The sequence below is a fragment of the Crassostrea angulata genome, chromosome 3, assembly GCF_025612915.1.
Source record: "Crassostrea angulata isolate pt1a10 chromosome 3, ASM2561291v2, whole genome shotgun sequence".
NCBI lineage: Eukaryota > Metazoa > Mollusca > Bivalvia > Ostreida > Ostreidae > Magallana > Magallana angulata.
In genome coordinates this window covers 1,972,093-1,995,000 of record NC_069113.1, presented here as the reverse complement: position 1 = coordinate 1,995,000, position 22,908 = coordinate 1,972,093, and the positions used below count along the sequence as shown (strand labels likewise).

Below are 22,908 nucleotides of genomic sequence, written 5' to 3'. Positions count from 1 at the left end.
AATGGGTATGCAAACCCGGGCCGTGGCAAAATAAATGCCAGGGCAGATCAGCAATCGTCAATTCCAAATACGCATTATTTTGCAGCAATATCTACAGCGAATACAAATATACTAGTCCATCAAATATCCTGAAATTTTAATGAGATTGGCAGATTAATAACTGCCAATCTTTTGTTTTGCCCAGGCCAAGTCTTGCCTACCCATTTTACCGGATGCCGAGCCCGATTGAAACACGCCTTTCCTTTATTATTATTTTAGTAATAACTTCGATTTGAAACAAAATTACCCCTTAATTTTTGCAATTTATATTTTCCTTCCCATAAGGATAATTTATGCTAAACTACGTTGAATTTGCCTCGGTAGTTCTTGAGAAGAAAATTTTTAAAAATGCACCCCCCTTTTTCTACAGTTTCAAGGTTTTCTCCGCTTTGAATACAGATCGGACTTTAATTTTTGCAATTTATATTTGCCCTCCCATAAGGATGCTTTGTGCCAACTTTGGTTGAAATTGGATAAGCAGTTTTGGAGAAGAAGTTCAAAATGTAAAAAGTTTACAGACGGACAGACGGACAGACGGACGGACGGACAGACGGACAGACGGACGACGGACAAAATGTGATCAGAATAGCTCACTTGAGCTTTCAGCTCAGGTGAGCTAATAATGGTAATTGCATCCGTAAGAAAATAAAAAGGCATTTGATATAGTTTTATTAGCATACAAAGGGAAAGAAATGTTTAACCTGTCAATTTCGGAAGTACACGCATTGTGTAACACCTTTTGTCTTTTTGAGATTTGAAAAAAAGGCTGAAAATAAAATGAAATGAAGATACAATAGGACATAAACAAACAGTTCTAAGCATATGTTACATTCATTTTAAGCCTGAACCTGAAACTTTTCTTTTCAACATTCTAAATTTTAACAAAAACATGACCTTAGGCATATCTAAGAATAACTTTTGATTATAATTTACTTATTCTTGTTAAAATATACTAGTATATAGCAGAAATTGTGTTTCGAATGTAAATAAAGAGTTTGCTAGAAAAGAGACTTTAATTGTTTGTTTAACCAGTGTAAACAAACACATAAAACTAATTTTGATTACATACATGTACAAAAGGATTGTGAACTCTGTATCTTACTTATAACTCTACGAGTAACACTCAAATTTTGGCTGATTATTAAAAATGCATAACTAAAGTATGGTAATTAATGAAAAAAGAAAAATTGAAATTTCATCAAAATCGTCACCATCGCTTTGTAAAGTGTTACTTATATTAAATTATCCTTCGTCTTAAAAACAGAAAATAGTCCTTTTTTAAATTTCCTTAACACAAAGATGCCCGTTGCTAAGTTTGGTGACATTCACTAAGTGGTTATAGAAAATGTTTAAGGTGTGAACAGACAACGAAGAAAACAACATTAAATACGTACACAGTTGGACCAAGTGAGCCTAAATGCTTTAACTATACATGCTTTTTTGAAGAAAAAAATGTTGATATTATAATGACTCACAATTGTGACAATTCTGCCTCAGGAAATGAAAAACAAAGTTGGAAATCGGTGACATTGTCAATAAATACAACGGTTTCGTAAACGCAAGGCTGGTGTGTTGTATCATGCAGCGGAAAAATATAAACTCCGTCTTCAATGGTTTTGTCGACGGCCAATTGTGGACTGTAAAGATTAAAATTAAAATCTCAAAATGCTCTTTTTTCTGAATGATGATTTTTTTTTTAATTTGTACTTACTTTAAACTCACCATTTCTCAACTCCAACTTGGTTTTTTGTCCATAAAGCAACGTAACAATTTTGATTTACAATGCATTGTAAAGTCGTAGATGTTGGTAGTGTAGGATCAACAAAATGTGGATAAGACTAAAAATTTGGATGTGATAAATTTAATAATGTATCAAGTGGTCCTTACATTTTATTAATATTACCTATTTCTGAAAGTAACAACTGATTGTAAACAAAACGTTGGTATTTAGAAATATTTAAAAATTGATTCATTACATATCAAATAAATTCAAAACTCAATTAAAGCGATTTGGCTTGTCTACAAGGATTTAATCTAAACTTTAAACATTCTACAACAAGCTATTTACAGGATAGTTTTGTCATTTTGACGATTATTATAGCTCTTGATATTACAACTTTGTATGAATTCATTAATAAAAAAAATATAATGAATTACGTATTTCTTACACTATTAGATTTATTCGAATATCTCAGATTGTCTTTTCTTACCTGTATTGTTTCCAAATTATGCCCTGCAACATATTTGTGATAAACTTAAAAACATATATACCTAATTTGTTTAAATAAAATCATTTTTTTAAGTAAGTAAAACTTACCTAGAGATACGTTTATTTTGAAGCAGATCTCGTCTTCAATTTTAGACATTCTAAGAGAAAATAACCATATAATGCACCTTTCTTATTGACATAATTACCACATTCTTTAGCGATTAAGTTATCAAATCAATATACATGTATATATTTACTTTGGTTGAGCAAATGAATCTATGCATATCATCTTAAGTCCGAATTCGTGTCCAACGACTTTCACAACTCCGCCGACAACTCCACCGGCATTTGCTGTTGGTTCCAAGTCTATAGACTGGACCTCAAGTGTTTTATCGACAACACCGACCTTTATCTTGGGTCTTAAAATAAGATGGTTTGTAAATGTATAGAAAGAGAACAGGCATTAAGGTAAAACGTAAGTTCTGTAGAAGAAATACCTACATAATATGGACATTTCTTGTAATACTGATTGGTATCAAACATGGCTCTTTTATGTAACAATGAGTAGTCTCTATGACGTTCTGTTGAGTAAATTGACCCTAAAACAAGGTTACATTATATTGAGATGTAAAATACATGTATACGGGAGAAAAATACACGAACTAAAAACGGGGTCATTTCCAGAGAACAATTAACTTACCCCATTTTCAATTAAGTCTGTTAAATTTCGGTTTATTTCTGTAATCAAAATTAGAAACATCAAGCTTTGATACTACCGTAATTGATTAATGAGATAATTTTATTCCACTGCCTCAAATTGCTGAATTACGCCCGAAATATTTGTTTTACCCTCCTATAAATAGTTATAGTTCACAGGAAATAGTGAATATATTGCCCTCCTAAAACTGTTATATCACCGTCGCGTGCATTAATTTTGCATAAAAATTATGTTGGGTTTGAAATCTTAAATCATAAACAATTAACTAAAGCTTCTTAAAATAAAAGTCTACTAAATCAATCTTTAATATCTACATTTAAGAATAAGAATAAAAGCTCTCAAGCTGGAATACGTTTTTACAGGAAGTCTGATTCTCTAAACTCGATATATATAGAGCTTACCCCAACTACATGTTTTCCCTGCAAACCCTGGACGACATAAGCAGCCAGAAGTTTCGTTTTTTGTGACACAAGTTGCGTTGTTATGGCAATATGAATGATTGTTACAAAATCCTATAATTGAATGTGATAGTTTTCAATAAAACACCGAATTATTCAAAATAGTATGTGTTGACGAAAGGAAGTTTTCAATACAGAAATACGCAAATACCATTTTCGCAAAGCATTCCCCAGAATCCTTGTGGACAATAGCACCGAAGATTCCCTGACGATTCAGTTTGACAGTATCCGTTATTCAAGCAAGGATTTGGCATGCATTCTTTGAATATACATAAGTAAATAGTTTCAATAAATATTCTTTTTTTGTACATATTAAACAATATTTGAATGTTATCATAATTTTTGAAAAGATTACTCAGATATGTATGAAACCATTCCCTTACGATCAAGTATGTCATTGGTATACATTTGGAAACATCGAGACTCTCCTTTGGAACTTCAACCAAAACAATGATATGAAAATGCGCTAGTATGAAACATTCCATAAAATCTCTATAAGATCATTACTTACCAAACCATTAGGCAAACCTTATTTTTTCCGATTAGAGATGTGTTAGTGTAAGCGACTTCATATCTACAAAGTCCTGAAGATTTTGCTGGATTGAATATACCAGTATATTCATTATTTGCAGTCATATTTGGACTATAAAATAAAAAGGAGACAAAAAGTGTTATTTTTATCTTTCGTGGATGAACAAGACAGCAACATGCATAATATTTAAGTATTCTAAGGAGAGTTTTCAATGTCCTTTTTCCATTTTTGTTTACATACCATGTTCCATTATACATCTCAGCATACATATAAAAATGACAAGATTGTCCTCTTTTACATCCAACAATTGAATCTTTTGGAAGTGTTGGTATAGCAAATTTACAATGTGGGTAAAGTGTTGATATCTAAAAATATACAATTTCAATTAAAACCTTATACTTTGTGTGCAATTACATGCAAATACACATATTGACAATTAGCAGGCGTGTTGTCTTACACATTTATTTAAGAAACAAACTCAATGTCTACCCAAGTTATAGAGTATAACATGGGTTGGGGCAGTTTACGCTTTATAATTCGCAAAGCAGATTACATGTATAAAAAAAATTAAGTTGCTCCAGATATTGAGTTCATTTCCTGTAATTTTATTTTTTGTAAATAACTGTTCAACTGAGTGCATTTTACTTTTAAAAATTATATTAATCTGTTTAAAATTTAAACGTAACGTGAAGCGGGATAGTGCGTTTTTGACGTTGGTGCATTGTGAGTGTCTTGTGACGTGCAAACCAGGTTATACAAATTGAACCAAATTTTTCTATCCAATCAAATGCTCCGTTGCAAACAGAATTACTTTATTCTAAATTAAATACTAGTATTCATTTAAATATCAGTATTGACTTTTTCACTTATCTTTTACACTTTCTTCATTTAAACGCATGCCTATGATAGAATATGTACTGATAAATGTTGTTTTATAAAATTTAATGATAAATATTTATAATGAATACTTACATACTGCCTGACTACAAAATAAAAACAACAAAAAACTATTATAGGATTAAGATTGAACTAAAAAATCCAATAAAATTTATCCACATATTTCATTACCAGAAGGAACATTTCTGTCGGCAACGTGAAAACACCGTTTATCTGTTATGACTTGAGGTCTACAAGAAAAATATAATGACATTTCATAGCAAACGGATCTGAAATAAAAAAGACGAAAGAATGATTCTCGAGTTCATCAACACAAATGTCAAATGTCAAACATTTTTAATCGTAAAATGAAATTGTCTCAAACTAGCGGTTATTTGTGAGAAATAAAAACATAACCAAATGTTTTTCTTAAAAACCTAAAGCGAAAGAATATTTCTATCTTTTGTACTTGTTAAGTGTATTTGTGAAACAGAAACTCTAAAGGGGTCTAAAACCCTGAGGGTGTCATCATATAATAACGGACGGTGTGCGTTATAATTGACCATGAAGTGTCATCTGCATTTTGGGATAATTTGTATTCTTCTCCTTCTCTTTATTTTGTAAACTCTTAACCAATATTATAACTGATATATGTTATATCTTAACTCTTATCAAATCAAGACCACCAAAAAAGAGATAAACGTGATTTAACCACAAAAGTAAAACAGGAAAGTTGTGGCATAAGAGTTGTGGATAAGACGCTTTATCTGCAGTTATGTAAACATATGTTTTTAAAAGATAGAAAATATTCTATTCAATAAAAAATAAATCAATTCAAGGTGCAAAACATATACAAAATGAAAGTTGTTTTTTTTATTCTGGTCCCGCCGCCACCCAAAAATTTCTGTACTCAGCATCAATTCTCAACTCAAGTATTGAGTACGTTCTCAAATTTTCTCAAATCGCCGCCACCAATTACATTAAGTATGTACTAAGTAGAGTAGGATTTGATAAGTTCTTAACTCTACTAAGTACGTACTCAGTCGTTTTTTTCCCAATGATTCACGCGGTTTCATGAATGTAGAAAATAAATTAGAATATTACGAAAACTGTTACGTTTTTAATCATATCGTCTGCTTTGTTTACCTCTCGGTAAAAAATGGAGACTGTAGAAGCTTCGGCGGAAAAATTTTCAATGAAGAAAAGGGGCATCACTTAGACCTCAGAGGAGAAAATTCTTTTGATAGAAGAGGTGTTAAAGTTTGACGACACCCTTTTTGAAAAAATAATATTCTCGGGGTAAAAGACAAACATAGACAAATGAAAAGGTCCACTTGGACGTCCATTGCAGAAACCCTCAATTCGTAAAAACTATCGCTGTAGAATTTACATTCAACAATCTTTAAGGTTTTTTGTTACAAATCTTACCTTTACCTCGAATTGTTGCTTTGTTTTCATATTCAGTCATCTCCTCTGAATGTTGTTTCGGTAACGGGTCATTTCGACTCAAGACTGTTTTACAACATACCGATCGAGTTAATACTTTATTTATGCATGTTGTGAAAGATAATTAGGGTGTTTTTAAAAGCAAATAGCAATACGTGAGCATCTGCCGAAATGATAAAAGGTTTAATTAAAGTGTTGCTGTACCAATATTAAATTTCAAGAAGAGTCGCGCTTTGTACATGTCATAAGTCACCATCCAAAATCACCTGCAAGATACATTATACGGATATATAGTTCAGAATACTTTCCTGCATTAAAAAAAATTAAATCAATGTTATTGCAGGAACTACAGAAATTACCGAGATAGCGAAACTGTCCAAAACAATCAACATTAAACAGCGAGGTATTATTGGAAACTTTTGATAAAAAAGTTAAGTTTTAGGTTGTTGTTTTAATTTTGCATTTACATGTATATTGTTCATTTTTATTGCAATGTTTTTTTTTATTTGCTGTAGAAACGTTTCCAGTCTTAAATATACGAGGATTGTTCGGAAATTATTGAGACATCATTTACAAATGTACTTCTATTAATTGAAATAATAATAATTGAAATTTCACCAGAAAGTAATTCAGGATATCTTTTATAAACGTAAAAAAATGAAGTTAATGACATCATTTGTTGATTCCTGTTAAGCTAAAATAAAAACCTTTCTTTAATCCAATGACCCGGTCCAAAAGTTCAATAGCCAGATTTTAACACAACAAAGCATGATTTCATACTTAATAAATTATTCACCAAAATACATTATGTTCGGTTATAATTCAGGAAAATGTATTCATAATCTATATCAGTCTTACTGATTTCCTACAGAAAATATTTTTAAAAAATTACATTTATTCTTCGCATGACATTTCAAAAATTTCACAAATTTGCATATTTTGTGAAATTTCTAAAAACTTACAGTATACAAACTATTATTATTAAACATTTATTAAGAGAATTTTAAACTCTAGGTTTGTGCGTTCGCCAGGTACCCCTACCACTGACCTGTTGAGACACCTTCCGTAAACAAATAATTAACTTTTTTGTAATATTACATTGTTGAATTATTCGTTTACCTTTCTTTAAAGTTTATCCCAATTTTCACTAAAATTCGTCAGTTAGAAAAGGAAATATTTGTGTTGTCTCAATGATTTCCGAATAAACTCTCGTAAAATTGACTTTAATTCCTGTTATATTTCCATACACCGAGTATGATTCCCTCTATTTAGGAAACTAATAGTGAATAATAAAAAATATATAGAAACAGCCAGGCTGAAATCTAAACGCCCCGTTTATGAATTGGTCGAAACTACAGCGATCAAAAAAAAATCACGGACTTCACAAAATAATACTGATGAATTTTACTCATTTTTTTTCAATCGATTTATAGAATTGTTAAAATAATGATGTGAATATAAACAATTTTTTAATATTAGTGAAGAGTTTTCTGTTCATTGCAAGTTATCTTTCTTTGGAAAACAAAACAAAAAGTACAATTCAGACGAACAGTGTTGGTGGTATATGACATTGTTTCAGTGAGAGGGTGTTTTTTATACCTGCTACTTTTAGAAATTGTTGTTTAGGTTCTCTGGCATGATTGACATTTTGGAATACGATGGACTCCGCAAGAAAATTATGTACAATGACACCACAAACTGCATTAAAGCATCTTCCGGTAGTTGTTTTAGACAATCCAATACTCTCTCCAACAAGGCGGTGGAATGCTCAGGTCGCTAAAAAGCGCAAGCAGGTAGGAAGTGTTGGAGAACCGGGGCAAGGTGCAGTACCTGGTTGTGTTGTGAGCAAGGGTCGACGCACTTTCGTCCATAATACTCAAAATGGATTGTCTTTGGACGAAACCGAAATCGATCAAAAATGTCGTCCGCTGAGTAATTTTCCAAGGGGTTCATCCGATCTTGAATGACTCTTCTTGAAATAAAAGGATCATTAAACAACTGACTGTACCATTGTCGTCTGCGCGAAGCCATTTTTATAGCTGGAGTATATACTTGAGAAAGGTAAAGAGCCATCTCAAAGAATTTGAGTACATATTCAATGTCTTGTTTGAGTACGTACGTGGTATGGATTTGAGTACATACTCAAGTATTTGGTGGCAGTGATTTGAGGCTGAAAATATGGATTTGAGGGTCAGATTAAGAGTTTAGGCTGAGTTTTGTGCTCAACTATGTTTGGTGGCGGCGGAACCTGAGTAAACACCATCCTTAAAGCTGAACACCGCTCGCAAAAAAGGAACTGTCCGCCATATTTCTCTTTCATCACTGCTGTCCAGATAATCCCTATATAAGGCGTAAAGCTCTAAACAGTTCAGAGTACATGTACTTCGCTGTAGAGGTTTTACCTGTATGGACATACATTTTGCCTCGCCGTGTTACTCGGTCGAGATGAAATTATCAAATTTTACGCATTTTTTATCAAGCCAGGAGAATACTTACATCAAATAAATTGGTCAATGCATTTTTACAAAGAAAATATGCACATAGAATAAGAATTAAATGCATAAAATCCAAAGAACACGAAAGGAATACTACACGTCGACCACAAGTTTCAGGTTGACAATCAGGTATAACGAAATCGAGGGGTTTTTATAACAGGTATCTGTGTAACCGTGCCTTTTTACGAGCAGTGTTTAGCTTTAATAAAACTTTAATATTTTGTTTTAAAATTTGTGGCATAATTTGAAAACTGTTTTGATTTTTTTTTAAATGAAAGCATGTTAAAATTGGGTTTTAGGTTGAAACAAACCCGAAAGAAATTTTTAACATGCATTTTTTTCATTAAACTTTTAGAATGCAAATTCAAAATGGGATGCATAATGAAAAACGATTTTCAGATAATGAGAATTTAAAACAGTTTCTTACAAACTCTTTATTTATGGACAACGATATTAAGTTATTTTTTTAAAATACACGGTAAAACTTCTGTCAAATCTGTTTTATAATACATTTGTTTTGTTACATTCACAATGACGCTGCTAGCTAACCTACCATACCCGGGTCAGTCTGATATTCATTAATAAGTATTATTGTTAGAAAAAATAAAAAAGAATGAAAAAATGTCTTCTCATGACATTGTATTAAAAAACAAGAGGCCCATGGATCAAATACCTCAGTAGAGCAAAATTGGACAGAGTAAAAACAGCTTTATGGAATCATATACAACATATCTTGACAATGTAGTATAAAAGATATTGTGTAAAAGATCATCAAAAATAAATCCCTGGATATTCTTATGTTTATCATTGAGTTTCTGTAATGTAAAGGAATGGTTTTATTATGATACCACTTATTGAGTGTTGCAATTCTAAAGACCATCTTAAACAACTTTTTACAGAAAAGATATAAACCTACGTCAAACTTTGAACCCCTCGTGAGGCCCAAGAATTGCCCATGGCCCAATGTCGAAACAATTAAAACCAATCAACAATGTGTCAAAATGCTTGCATATATTAAGTTAAACCATATAATTATTATAACATTAACAGTTTACAAAAAGACAGAATGAACAGATGGACGCTGGACAAAAAGTGATAAGACAGGCTCACTTAAGCTTTCAATCCTCTATAGACAAATCGCACAATAAGAAAACATCATTCTTATGCTCTCTGTTTGACGATAATCATGTTAGTTCCACGAATGGTTATTTTTATTTTTGCATTAAAGCAGTAAAGGTGTAGAAACATCAATATTACTATATTATAATAGCTCGAATTTTTTAGCTTTAATACCGAGAAATCGGATGAGTACTGTCTTTTGTTTATATGTTTTTAACATCATTGGTACTTGGAGATTGCCAATTTGTCTTAATTTTTTCTCAATCAGGCTTCGCTAATTAATAATCAACGAAGATTCCTTTAAAAAAATCCGGAAATCGTTTGAATTTTTTGGATTTTACAATCTTGCACATGCGCATTACATTCACGCTAAATCACGGGATGCTCTTTAGTTTATGTTTCCACAATATCACATTTGCATGGATAAACTCAAAAACGATAATACAAATACGTGTAAATTTTCATTAAAAATTTGCTATATATTTTGTTCTTGGAAGAAATACGGGAGGTTACTCTAACTCTGTGCGTTTAATATGAAAAAATTCTGAATGTCAAAATGGTGTGCAAATTTTATGTATCTATTTCGTAAATGCCCGACATAATATGCAATGTCAACCCGTGCACGCAAGGGTCAAATCTAGTAGGTTGTAAAACAAATACTTACGATGAATTTTTGGCAACATTAAAGCATAGATCAAATTCGTGATATATTTGATTGTATTCTCTTGATTTGGAAAGCACTATTGTTGCTCTGTAATAACCATCCACAATGTGTACTGGCGGCAGTATACTTATTTTTCGACGAGACAAGCTAAAAACATTCGTCTCGGTGAAAAACGACAACTTTGGGGTAGATCTGTAATTTAAAAGAGTTAAAAATCATTTTATGTTATAGTAAATTAAACGCAACAATAGATAAATCCACCTAAAACAAGATATAGTTATATTGTAAAAAAAAAAGACTTTAATTAAATCTTTCAAAATGCAAAGAGATTCGAGTAGAGAAAATTCTCTTAGAATTTGATAACTTACTCTGAAAGTAGATAGACTGGGAATACACATCTACTCTCGTAGTTATCGCACGTTATAACAGACCCGATGAATGGTGAAATAAAATACGGATTCTATCAATAAAAATTAAAAAAAAAATATTGAATCTGAAATATATAATGTGCAAAGAAATATTCAAATCTTTCCAAGACTATTAATTCAGATATCCTTTTTTCATTGATTGATTATACTTTAAAAGTTACTTATTTTATATCATTATAAAATAAACTTATCTATTCAACAAGATTAGAAAGGTTTTTTTAACTAACAAAAACATGGGCTATGTTCTTGGCCCATTATTGTTTTTTACAATATGTATTTACTTTATGCTGATAATAGTACAATACAACAGTGTTCAAACAAAATTTTAGTCAGAGAAGATAATCTTAATTATGATGCTAGAAAAGGTTCAGTTATATACAGTAAGAATAGTTTCAGGTCTTTCAGTCATAGCTTCAAGAATTTCAATAAATATTTGAAAATAAGATGGGAACCATTGATAATGAGTCGAAACCGCTTAAAATTATCTACAATGTTTAAAATTCATAATAATGATGTTTCTTCTTATCTAAAAGAGATGACTTCTGTAATTAGAAATGTCACTTCCGACTATAATACTAGAACTCCTCAAGTATTTTTAAGAAAAAACTTCAGAGCGATTTTACAAATCCTCCGAAGTATTACTTCTTTGGTAAAAGATTTTTAAATATCATTCATACAAAATTAAGGCATAATTGTATTCCTTATTATGATCTTTATCGATGTAATACAATACTAATGTGGAAGTTTCGAAGATGCACATCACTTGTTCTTCGTGTGTAAAAACTATTCATTATTAAAACACTCATTTATGTATAATCTTTTATAATTGACGTACATTTAATATTTTGGGGTGACAAAGCTTTGTCTTATGATGGAAATGTAAAAATATTTAAAGAAGTTCACACATTCATACAAAAATATGGAGGATTCAACTACATTATTTAAATATATAATGTATTTAAATGCATAGTTTTTTATCATCCTAATTCTGGTTTTAGATTTGCACAATATTACAGCATTTGAAACTAGTAATTTATTTCTATTTCATTTAGTGTACTATAATTGTTATAAATATTAACTATATGGCATTGGAATATATTATATACCACAAGAAGATGGCTGGTTTTTTTTTAACTTCTGTCCAATCCTTTTAACAATAATTGTCAATGAAATGTGTTTAACTCTTTTTAACTTTTTACTTCAATATAAGAGACAACATACCATACTAATGGCTGCATACCACTTATCTTTATAATAAAGTTATCTATTGAAATTGTCATGCTTGTTTTTAATTTTTAATTTGCAAATGTAAGTTTTTGAACTCCATGTTCATTGTCTAATTGTCAGAGAGAGAGAGAGAGAGAGACAGAGACAGAGACAGAGAGAGACAGAGAGAGAGAAAGATATGCGAATGCAGAGGATACCTGTGGTTAGTCTTACAATACATAGTGCGCAGTTTGACCAGTTTCAAAATTGTTCAAAATTTCTCTAATAAGAAATGTCTAATTTAAGTCCAAGTCCTGTCAGTTTTATCCTAATTGTCACGTCACAATTTGTGTTAAAGGGTCTGGAAATTTCTTCGTTTATAAACCAAACTTTGAATAAATGAAGAGACAGAACCTGAAAATAACATTATTTACAGGGTAAAGAAGAACATATAGCTACTACATAGAACATTCTCTACACACCCGCTTTCAAACACACAATACACGCAAATCTGAGAGAGATTGCAAAGAAAGTTGAGGTAGAGTTTTTGGCTATAGTATGGTCAAGAAATTCCAAGCACATCTCTACGGTAGAGTTTTTGTTCTTGAGACTGATCATCAACCTATGGTGTATGTCAAAGATTTCAAATGGAAGGTTGATGCTTTGGGCAATATTTTTACAATACAAGCTATCAAATACATTTACAATGTAGGTGCCGATTTTTTTAGGTCGGCACGTGAAGAAGCCTGTTTGCGAAAAGCAATTAAAAAATCAAACGTAGATGGTAGCACCGGAGAGCCCAAGCAGTAATGTTCTTAATGCATTTGAATGCACCTACACTTTTCTCTTCAGATTATAAACATCCCTCCTAATTAGTTTAACAGTTTCCGGAAACTTGTAAGTATTTCAACTTTTATTCGTTCTTTTATTGTACACTTTCAAATAGTGTATCTCATTTCTAATATATTGATTGCATTTATTCTTTTAAGTTCATTTATGTACAAAGGCGTATCAAGATTATATTTTATTTATCTATGTAAACGAAAGAAAGAAGGCTAGCATATTTAGCATAGTTAACCCAATCCCTTGCTTGATGTATTATTGTTTAAATTCAATATTTTTGTGAGCAGATTGTTCGTTCCGTTATGATTTAATTATGTTATCGCTACCCTGTTATAAATCTTTCGGAAATAATCTGCAAATGACATGTCTCTCTAGTTGCTCTCACAATTCATCAATTTCAAAAATTATCCGATTAGTTCCGAGTAATAAAGCAACTAATCATACTTACCTTATTGCTACTAATATTCAACTTGTCTGTTTGATCTTTCAAAAAAAAAAACAATCCAATTAACAAAACATGTGTCAATTATCTAAACTAAAAGAAAACGTTAGACCATCATATATCATTATGATCCTGTAGTTTATTAATGGACTAATTTGTGTATTTATCCCACAACAGGGCGCTTCAATTGTGAAACAATAAATTGTATATCACCGTGTAGCTAAGTTGTTCCTAATAGATATTTTACAAATTTCCCTACATGTTGCTATGCTAACCGTCCTCGTGCCCCTTTAATACACTGTTTAAACAACACTTTTCTTGATTCTCGCATATATGGTACAGTGGTTCTGAAGAGTATTTTTAAATTCTATTTTTAATTACAATTTTGAAAAAAAATATCTTTGTAGGGAGTAGTTCTTCCTTATGGGGGAACAGGACGTTGCAGTGTAAAATCATTTGTCAATATTTTTTTTTCCTTTCTTTAACACATTAACATTAAGATGTCACATACAACATATATCTTTCCTACCTTGCAAGGGATATATTTTGATAGGAATTATCCCCCTTTTCTGGCATGATAAATTTTTTTAACAATTTCCATTTTCTGCAATAATTATTCTATTTGATGGAATTCGCAAATTATATTCATTAATTTTGAGTACGAATACAAATTTCAAAATTATTTACAACATTGGCTTTTTTACATAGCGATTTCATAATTTAATCAAAATACTGCTAAAATCAGCACTTCTAATTTTGATGTTTTTTATTCTTAATTTAAGCAAAATGTGATGGCACATAAAAATATGTCATATTTCAACTTAAGCATTAAGCATTATGCTTTATAACTTATAAAATTTCCATGGCAACTTCTTGACATTAAAGGAAGATATTAAAAGATGAATTAACCCTACACCCTATTCTGGAATTATGACCTTTTGTGACAATTTCTGTTTTGAACCATCAAAAAAGTAGGACATTTTTAGATTTGTTAATTAACATGACAGAATAATAATCAGAATATATTTCTTTTTATATAAACTGCTTATGATTTTGTACATTAACATTTACAAAACTAAAAATGTTAAATTTTCCCCAACTAATTTTGTGATATCATAATGGATAAATGACATCAAAGCATCATACAATAAAATCAATTATGACGTCAAAAAAAGAGCTAGCAAATCAAAGCATCATTGCAATGATAGTCACGTGATCAGTGGCCTGTTCCCCCTTTTAACAACCCCTTTAGCTCTGTTTTGAGTCCACTATCGGAACCTACAAGTTTTCTTTTCGTTACCCAAAGGCTCCGACAATGCTTTGAGTAAAGTTTGGAAATTTAGAATAATTAGTCATGATACATCAGAGAAGCTGAAATCATTAAAATGCTCCATACGTTGACGACACGTGCAAGACATTGTTTTATAAACATAATTTACGTAAATTGAAATTATAAAAGCTAAAAAACTTACTTGACATGCATGTTTCATTTTTATTCATCTTTAAAGCACAAATGCACTGGTTTCCAACACAGACTGTTGTTTCGCTATTTAAACATGTGTTAGGGCATTGCTCTATTTAAAGGAAAGATAAAAAAATGTTAAACAAAGGACTAAGTGCGGTTTTATGCAATTTTTGCCCCCCAATATCAAAGTTTTAGAAAGAGCTATAAAATGAGGTAAAAGATAGTTAAAATCATATTGGAAATAAAGGTGTAAAAGGTTATCACCACAGTGACGTCATAATGTAGAAATGACGTCATGAATATTGCATTATTTTGATAAATTGATGTTTTGTAGCAAAATATGGGTGTTTTCCGATGGTTTTTCGACTGGGAAACATCAAGCGCAGGCTTGCTCAAGTACCATTTTTTAGTATAATATGTATAACTATCTGAAGAAAAACATATGTTAAAATCGCACTTGAGCAGACCTGCGCTCTATACTTCCGAATGCAAAATATAGAGCAAAAATAAGAATATCTTCATTTGTTTGCAAATTTGCGGGAATTAGGTCATTTAAGTGACGTCATAGATAAACAGTGAGTGAGCAATGATGACTAAAATCAAGATTAAAGTTATAGGCATCCTCTTTACAATGATTTGTGAAGATTTCATTTTCATACGATACTTTTTAAAAATTGGTTGAAATCGGGGGCAGATATTTGACCATACCGCACATAGTCCTTTATGCGACAATGTAGGCATGTAGGCATGTATATATCTACACGTCATGTCCATGTATGTGTATGTAACCATGATTATGTATATCAAATTTTGACAAAAATAGATCACATTTAGCCTAAATGCTGATTTAGGCATCTTAAAACGAACCTCACGTTTGTTTATGGTATCTTGCTTTTAATTCTACAACCGACCCCAAATTATGGTTTATCATTATAATAATAATGCATTGTAAACAATTCAATTGTAAAAAAAAAATAATAATAACAAAAGTGTTACCATGCCCCTTTTATCTGTTAATATATACATTTGCATAGCAAAACATGTGAAATTAATTAGATTGTGCGGGACAAAATATCTTATATGATTATTCTTGAAGCAATATTTAGTATATATGTATATACTGGCATATTTCACTTTTTAGTTTCTCCAAATACCGGGTCAAAAGAATTATCAAAAACTGCTTCAATTTTATAGTTAAAAGTAAAATAATGAGTTAAAGAAATACTTACGATAAAAGTGTCCTGTAAGGGAAAAATATTTATCATAATTTGTGCTGAATTTATGTAATGACGAATTGTTTTTACTTTTCAATTTTCATACATAAGATAAGAGGTTAAATAGTAAAATTACCTGATTGACATTGGAAGGTACTATTATCTTGTTGGCATATATCATTCTCATTGCAAGGGGTTGGATTACAAAAATCAATGTCTGGAATCAGCAAAATTACGTGTCAATATAATAAGCCTTCACAATCGTTCGTTTGAAATTTTCAGGTTTGATAAGCAACTACATATGTAATGAGATGATAGGTAAAGTAACGACAATAAGTAATTGTTTTGTGTTATATAGGAATGTACATAACATTAAAATTTCTATTTCATGATTTAACACATTTTCTTTTTAGGTGAATGTATTGTAAGTGATTAAATGTTTCAAAGGTAAATATTTGTTGTGTTTACCGACTTCACATCTTATTCCTGTCTTTCCTGGTGGACATATACAGATAAAATAAGGTGGTATATATTTTACGTCTATGCAGTCACTGGTACCAACACAAGGCTTTTGTTCGCAAAAGCTGATATCTAAAAAGGAGTTTAATTCATGTTGACATTAAAAGTATTTCATACATAAATAATGATAAATATAATAATAACTAGAGCAAAGCTCGTTGCAAAGCAACGAGTGGGTCTTCCGTGAACGTCGGCAGTAAAGCTGGAAGTTCCTGTAAGAAGAAAAGCTCTTAAACCAATAACAAGAGTAAAAAAAATGAAAAGATGAAAAAAATCGAATTATTCCTGGAACGACTTAACAAAATCCGAATGATTTTAAGTACAAATGAACAAAAATCTTTCTGATTTCAAGAACGACTTAATAAAAAAAATCCGAATGTGTTCAAATACGACTTAACAATTTTTTTTGGTACGAGTTAATTTTACTTTGAACATTACTCTATTTTTGAAACCAAGGACGCGGAATCAAAATTTCCGGAAAAATCAATTTTTAAACAACGATATCTCTGTAATGCGTCGTTCGATTTTCAAACGGATTTCAGTTTCGTATTAAGCAAAACCAACTCTACAAACATCAAAAAAAAATTTAATTGAAACAAAAAATTCGAAAAATCGAAAATTTTATAACAGTTCCGGTTTGGACTGGAAGTGACGGAAACTAAATTCCAGCCTTATGTCCAAATAAAAACGATTAACTCTTCAACACAGAAAATTTCAAGTCTCTATCTTCAAGCGTTTTTGAAAAACGCCCTGGACAAAATCACTTTTTTAAAACTTAAAAATTGACGTAACGTAAAAACGAAGGTGACGTTGTAATTCAAAATTTTACATCTTTGAGGGACATTGATGCTCCATAATCCCTAAAAGTTTCATGTAAATCTGTTGAAAACTTTTTGAGATATTAAGCTTTAAAAAAGTCAGAAAAATAAAGAAAAAGAATAATAACTAGAGCAAAGCTCGTTGCAAAGCAACGAGTGGGTCTTCCGTTAATGTCAGAAGTAAAGCTGGAAGTTCCTGTCAGAAGCAGAGCTCTTAAACCAAGAACTAGAGTAACTAAAATAAAAAGATGAAAAAAATCGAATTATTCCTGGTACGACTTAACAAAATCCGAATGATTTTAAGTACGAAATAACAAAATCCTTTCTAATTTCAAGAACGACTTAACCAAAAAAATCAGAATGTGCTCAAGTACGACTTAACAATTATTTTTGGTACGAGTTAATTTTATGTTAAACATTACGCTATTTTTTAAACCAAGGAGGTGGAAACAAAATTTCCGGAAAAATCAATTTTTAAACCCCGATATCTCTGTAATGCATCGTCCGATTTTAAAACGGCTTTCGGTGTTAGATTCAGCTTAATAAGCTCTACAAAACACATATTCATTTTTGATTTGATCAGAAAATTCATTTTTTCGAAAAATTTGTTTCACTTCCGGTTTCGACCGGAAGTGAAAGATTTTCATTTCGAGCCTTATTACAGAGGTAAATCGACCAAATCATAACCATTGAAAATTTCAAGCCTCTATCTTAAAGCGTTTTTGAGAAAAGTCCGGGACAAAATGACTTTTTAAAATTTTAAAAAATGACGTCACGTCAAAACGGAGGTGGCGGTCTCTTTAAAACTTTAACATTTCTGAGGGACGCCAACTTGCAAAAATCTCTGAAAATTTCATCAAAATCGGTTAAAAACCTTTTGAGTTATGAAGCAAAAAAGGAGTCAGAAGAAAAGAAAAAGAACTAGAGCAAAGCTCGTTGCAAAGCAACGAGTGGGTCTTCCGTTAATGTCGGAAGTAAAGCTGGAAGTTCCTATAAGAAGCAGAGCTCTTAAACCAATAACAAGAGTAACTAAAATGAAAAGATAAAAAAATCGAATTATTCCTGGTACGACTTAACAAAATACGAATGATTTTAAGTACGACTTAACAAACACCTTTCCGATTTCAAGAACAACTTAACAAAAAAAATCCGAATTGTTCAAGTACGACTTAACAGTTATTTTTGGTACGAGTTAATATTACTTTGAACATTACGCTATTTTTTAAACCAAGGACGCGGAATCAAAATTTCCGGAAAAATCAATTTTTAAACCCCGATATCTCTGTAATGCATCGTCCGATTTTAAAACAGCTTTCAGTGTTTGATTCAGCTAATTAAGCTCTACAAAACACATATTCATTTTTCATTTGATCAGAAAATTCATTTTTTCGAAAAATTTGTTTCACTTCCGGTTTCGACCGGAAGTGACAGATTTTCATTTCCAGCCTTATTACAGAGGTAAATCGACCAAATCATCACCATTGAAATTTTCAAGCCTCTTTCTTAAAGCGTTTTTGAGAAAAGTCCGGGACAAAATGACTTTTTGAAATTTTTAAAAATGACGTCACGTCAAAACGGAGGGGACGTTCTTTATAAAACTTTAATATTTTTGAGGGACGCCAATTTGCAAGCATCTCTGAAAATTTCATCAAAATCGGTTAAAAACTTTTTGAGTTATGAAGCAAAAAAGGAGTCAGAAGAAAAGAAAAAGAATAATAATAATAATAATAAAAAGAAACAATAGAATAACAAGAGGGTCTTCCGTTGGAAACGGAAGACCCTAATAATAATGAGTTTTAAAGCCGAGAAGGAGTCAGAAAAAAAAAGAAAAAGTATAATAATAAAAAGAAACCGAAGAATAACAAGAGGGTCTTCCGTTGAAAACGGAAGACCCTAACTAGACACGATCTCGTTGCGAGCAACGAGGAGGTCTTCCGTCTAATTTTAGAATTTGTTCTATCTTGATTTTGCTATTTAACAGTTAAACATGATTTAGAATAAAAAAAACAGGGTCTACATTCTAGGGGGCCAGATACTATTTTGTTACAGGTGTAAGAGTTTTGTTCAACAAGTGTTTAGAATTCGTCACTGTTCTTGAGATATCTTAGAAGAAAAAGTTTTAGGGGTCGGTCCCTTATCTCCTTATTGGAGCCGCTGAACCAAATTTTGAAGATTGCATGTTGTTAAGTACATCATTTTTAGCATCTTTTCTTCTAAACTGCATTTCAAAATATTTTTTCTTTTTGAGATATAGATGGTCATAGTTTTGGACTCTTGACCTCTAAAAAACCCTCATTACATAACACATGACATTACATTGCTTGGATACATAATTGTAAGATAAACATATTTGCTTCTATAGCCTTTCACAAAATATCCCTCAGTAAAGAGCTACAGATGAAAGACTTTAGAGCCCTTTGGTCCCCTAATTTGAGGGGCCAGCCCCTTTTTCTTGATATCAAATAAAAGGTCATTTAAATTTCAACACATTTTGTTTAACAATTGTTAAGAGATTTGTTACCGTTCTTGAGATATATAGGAAAGAACGTTTCAGGGGGCGATCCCTTAACTGCATTTAACAAAATTTTGAAAATTGCATATTATTTAGAACATCATTTTGACTATCTTTACTTCTATACTTTATTTCAAAATATATTTCCTTTTTGAGATATGGGTGATCAAAATTCTGGACTTTTGGCCTCTTAAAACCCCTAATCACGTAACACACGATAAAATCATTACATTGCTTGGATAAATAGCTGTAAGATAAACATATTTGCTTCTATAACTGTTCACAAAATATCCCTCAGTAAAGGGCTACAGATAAAAGACTTTGGAGCCCTTTGGTCCCCTAATTTGAGGGGCCAGCCCCTTTTTCTTGATATCAAATAAAAGGTCATTTAAATCTCAACACATTTTGTTCAACAAGTGTTTAGAAATTTGTTACCGTTCTTGAGATATATAGGAAAGAACGTTTTAGGGGCCGATCCCATAACTCCTTATAGGGGCCATTTAACGAAATTTTGAAAATTGCATATTATCTAGTACATCATTTTGAGCATCTTTTCTTCTATACTGCATTTCAAAATATTTTTCCTTTCTGAGATATGGGTGATCAAAATTCTGGACTTTTGGCCCTTAAAAACCCCTAATTACGTAACACATGATAAAATCATTACATTCATTGGATACATAACTGTAAGATAAACATATTTGCTTCTATAACTGTTCACAAAATATCACTCAGTAAAGGGTTACAGATGAAAGATTTTAGAGCCCTTTGGTCCCTTAATTTGAGGGGCCAGCCCCTTTTTCTTGATATCAAATGAAAGGTCTTGTAAAAATTAATCTTTTTTGCATTACAAGTGTTAACAAAATATTTTTCAGAAAAGAGATAAACTAAGAAAACCAGTAAAAATAACGACGTTTTTTTAGTCTCAATTTTCGGGACCAGGCGAGCTTAAACACCTTTTGAGCATGACAAATATGAACGCCAAATAGCACATCCACAATCTCTTGTCTACAATCCCTGAAAGTTTGAACTCAATATCTTTTACCGTTTAGGAGGAGATCCCTGGACAAGCCGACCCTCTGAAAATCGTTAAAACGTCATTTTCTCAAGAACGGAAATGACGTCATCAAAATAAAAAAATGTATATTTAGTTCGGATTAATATCTATTAGATCTGAAAGTTTCACGAAAATCGGCTGAGCCATTTTCGAGAAATCGCCTGCACAAATTTTGTAAGAAAAAAAATAATAATAATAGGGAACTAGAGCAAAGCTCGTTGCAAAGCAACGAGTGGGTCTTCCATTAATGTCGAAAGTAAAGCTAGAAGTCCCTGTAAGAAGCAGAGTTCTTAAACCAATAAACATGAGTTACTAAGACAAAAAGAAAAAAAATCGAATTATTCTTAGTACGAGTTATCAAAATCCGAATGAATCTAAGTGCGAATTAACCAAAACCTTATCGATTTGAAGAACGACTAAGCAAATACAAATCCGAATGTGTAACAGTACGATTTAACAATTATCGAATAATTTTAGGTACGAGTTAGTTTAATTCTGAACATCAAACTATTTTCTTAACCAAGAATGTGTAAAATCAAAATTTCCGGAAAATCAACTTTAAAACCCCAATATCTCTGTAGTGCATCGTCTGATTTGAAAACGGATTTCAGCGTTAGATTCAGCTTAAAAAGTTCTTAGTTTTTCTTTAATGATTGATATTAAATTATCGCTCAGAAAAATTTATTATATAAAGACTGTGTAGCCCTCCTGGCCCCTAATTTGAGGGGTCATATTTTGTTCAACAAAAGTTAACAAATTGTTAACCGTTTCTGAGATATCTGACAACTGTGTTTTAGGGGCTGACCCTTAAACTCCTTACCGGGGCCACCAACAACAAAATTCTATGTATCATATTATCAGGAACACTATTTTGAGCAACTTTTGTTCTACATTGCTTTTCAAAATATTTCTCCTTTTTCAGATAAAAAATGATTAATGTTTTGAATTTTCGGCCCCTTAAAACCCCTAATTACTTAATTAAAGACTTCGGTATGGTACTGTATAGGTAAACAGCTGTACAATGAAGATTTTTGTTTCTATAATTGATAACAAATTATTTTTCAGTGAGGAGTTATTGTAAAAAGACTTTAGATCCTCCTTGGCCCCTAATTTTAGGGGCCAGGCCCTTTTTCCTGATATCAAATGAAAGGTCTTGCAAATATAAACATATTTTGTTCAACAACTGTTCATGAATTGTTAACCGTTCTCGAGATATCTGAACAATTGAATTTTAGGGGCCGACCCTTAAACTCCTTAATGGGACCATCAACAAAAAAATTTAAGAAAGCATATTGTACTGAGCATTATTTTGAGCAACTTTTGTTCTACATTGCTTTTCAAAATATTTTTCCTTTTTCAGATATTTGTGATCAAAGTTTTGAATTTCTGGCCCCTTGAAACCCCTAATTACGTAATATATGACTTAGGCATGGTACTGCATAGATAAACCACTCTACAATTAACATTTTTGCTTCTACAATTGATAACAAGTTATTGTTCAGTAAAGAGTTATTGTAAAAAGACCTTTGAGCCCTCTTGGCCCCTAATTTGAGGGGCCAGCCCCTTTTTCTTGATATCAAATGAAAGCCCGTGTAAATAAAAACAACTTTTGCATTACATGTTTTAACCAAATATTTATACGTCAAAAGATATTGCAGAAAAAGTGGAAAAATCTCGTGAAAAAATTTGGTGCTAATTTTCAGGTTCAGGCGAGCTTCGAGGCCTTGAGCAATTTTCATCATTGGAAGCATGGGGGTACATCTACAGACATTCATCTACAATCCCTGAAAATTTCAAGCTTCTATCTCGATTAGTTAAGGAGGAGATGCGTGGACAAAATGACCCTTA

The 22,908-nt window shown here is 31.4% G+C and overlaps 1 protein-coding gene and 3 long non-coding RNA genes across 4 annotated transcripts; all 4 read right to left on the bottom strand.

The window, feature by feature from the left end:
• Positions 1-1,590: 1,590 nt before the first annotated feature.
• LOC128176328 (uncharacterized) lies at positions 1,591-2,406 on the bottom strand. Its single transcript, XR_008242777.1, has 4 exons — positions 2,357-2,406; positions 2,250-2,272; positions 1,762-1,877; positions 1,591-1,676 (listed from the first exon to the last, which is right to left on the bottom strand). It is a non-coding gene; the product is annotated as an uncharacterized LOC128176328 (long non-coding RNA).
• Positions 2,407-2,646: 240 nt separating this feature from the next.
• Positions 2,647-3,497, bottom strand: LOC128176324 (uncharacterized). Its single transcript, XR_008242774.1, has 3 exons — positions 3,368-3,497; positions 2,949-2,986; positions 2,647-2,847 (listed from the first exon to the last, which is right to left on the bottom strand). It is a non-coding gene; the product is annotated as an uncharacterized LOC128176324 (long non-coding RNA).
• Positions 3,498-3,574: 77 nt separating this feature from the next.
• LOC128176326 (uncharacterized) lies at positions 3,575-4,320 on the bottom strand. Its single transcript, XR_008242776.1, has 4 exons — positions 4,197-4,320; positions 3,936-4,067; positions 3,808-3,860; positions 3,575-3,683 (listed from the first exon to the last, which is right to left on the bottom strand). It is a non-coding gene; the product is annotated as an uncharacterized LOC128176326 (long non-coding RNA).
• A 684-nt stretch (positions 4,321-5,004) lies between these two features.
• On the bottom strand, positions 5,005-16,674 carry LOC128175572 (uncharacterized). Its single transcript, XM_052841322.1, has 8 exons — positions 16,623-16,674; positions 16,291-16,371; positions 16,170-16,181; positions 14,948-15,049; positions 13,482-13,516; positions 10,925-11,016; positions 10,557-10,748; positions 5,005-5,083 (listed from the first exon to the last, which is right to left on the bottom strand). The coding sequence occupies exons 4-8, from the start codon at positions 14,973-14,975 to the stop codon at positions 5,005-5,007; spliced, it is 426 nt and encodes a 141-aa protein (XP_052697282.1). The 5' UTR covers positions 14,976-15,049; positions 16,170-16,181; positions 16,291-16,371; positions 16,623-16,674.
• Positions 16,675-22,908: the final 6,234 nt, after the last annotated feature.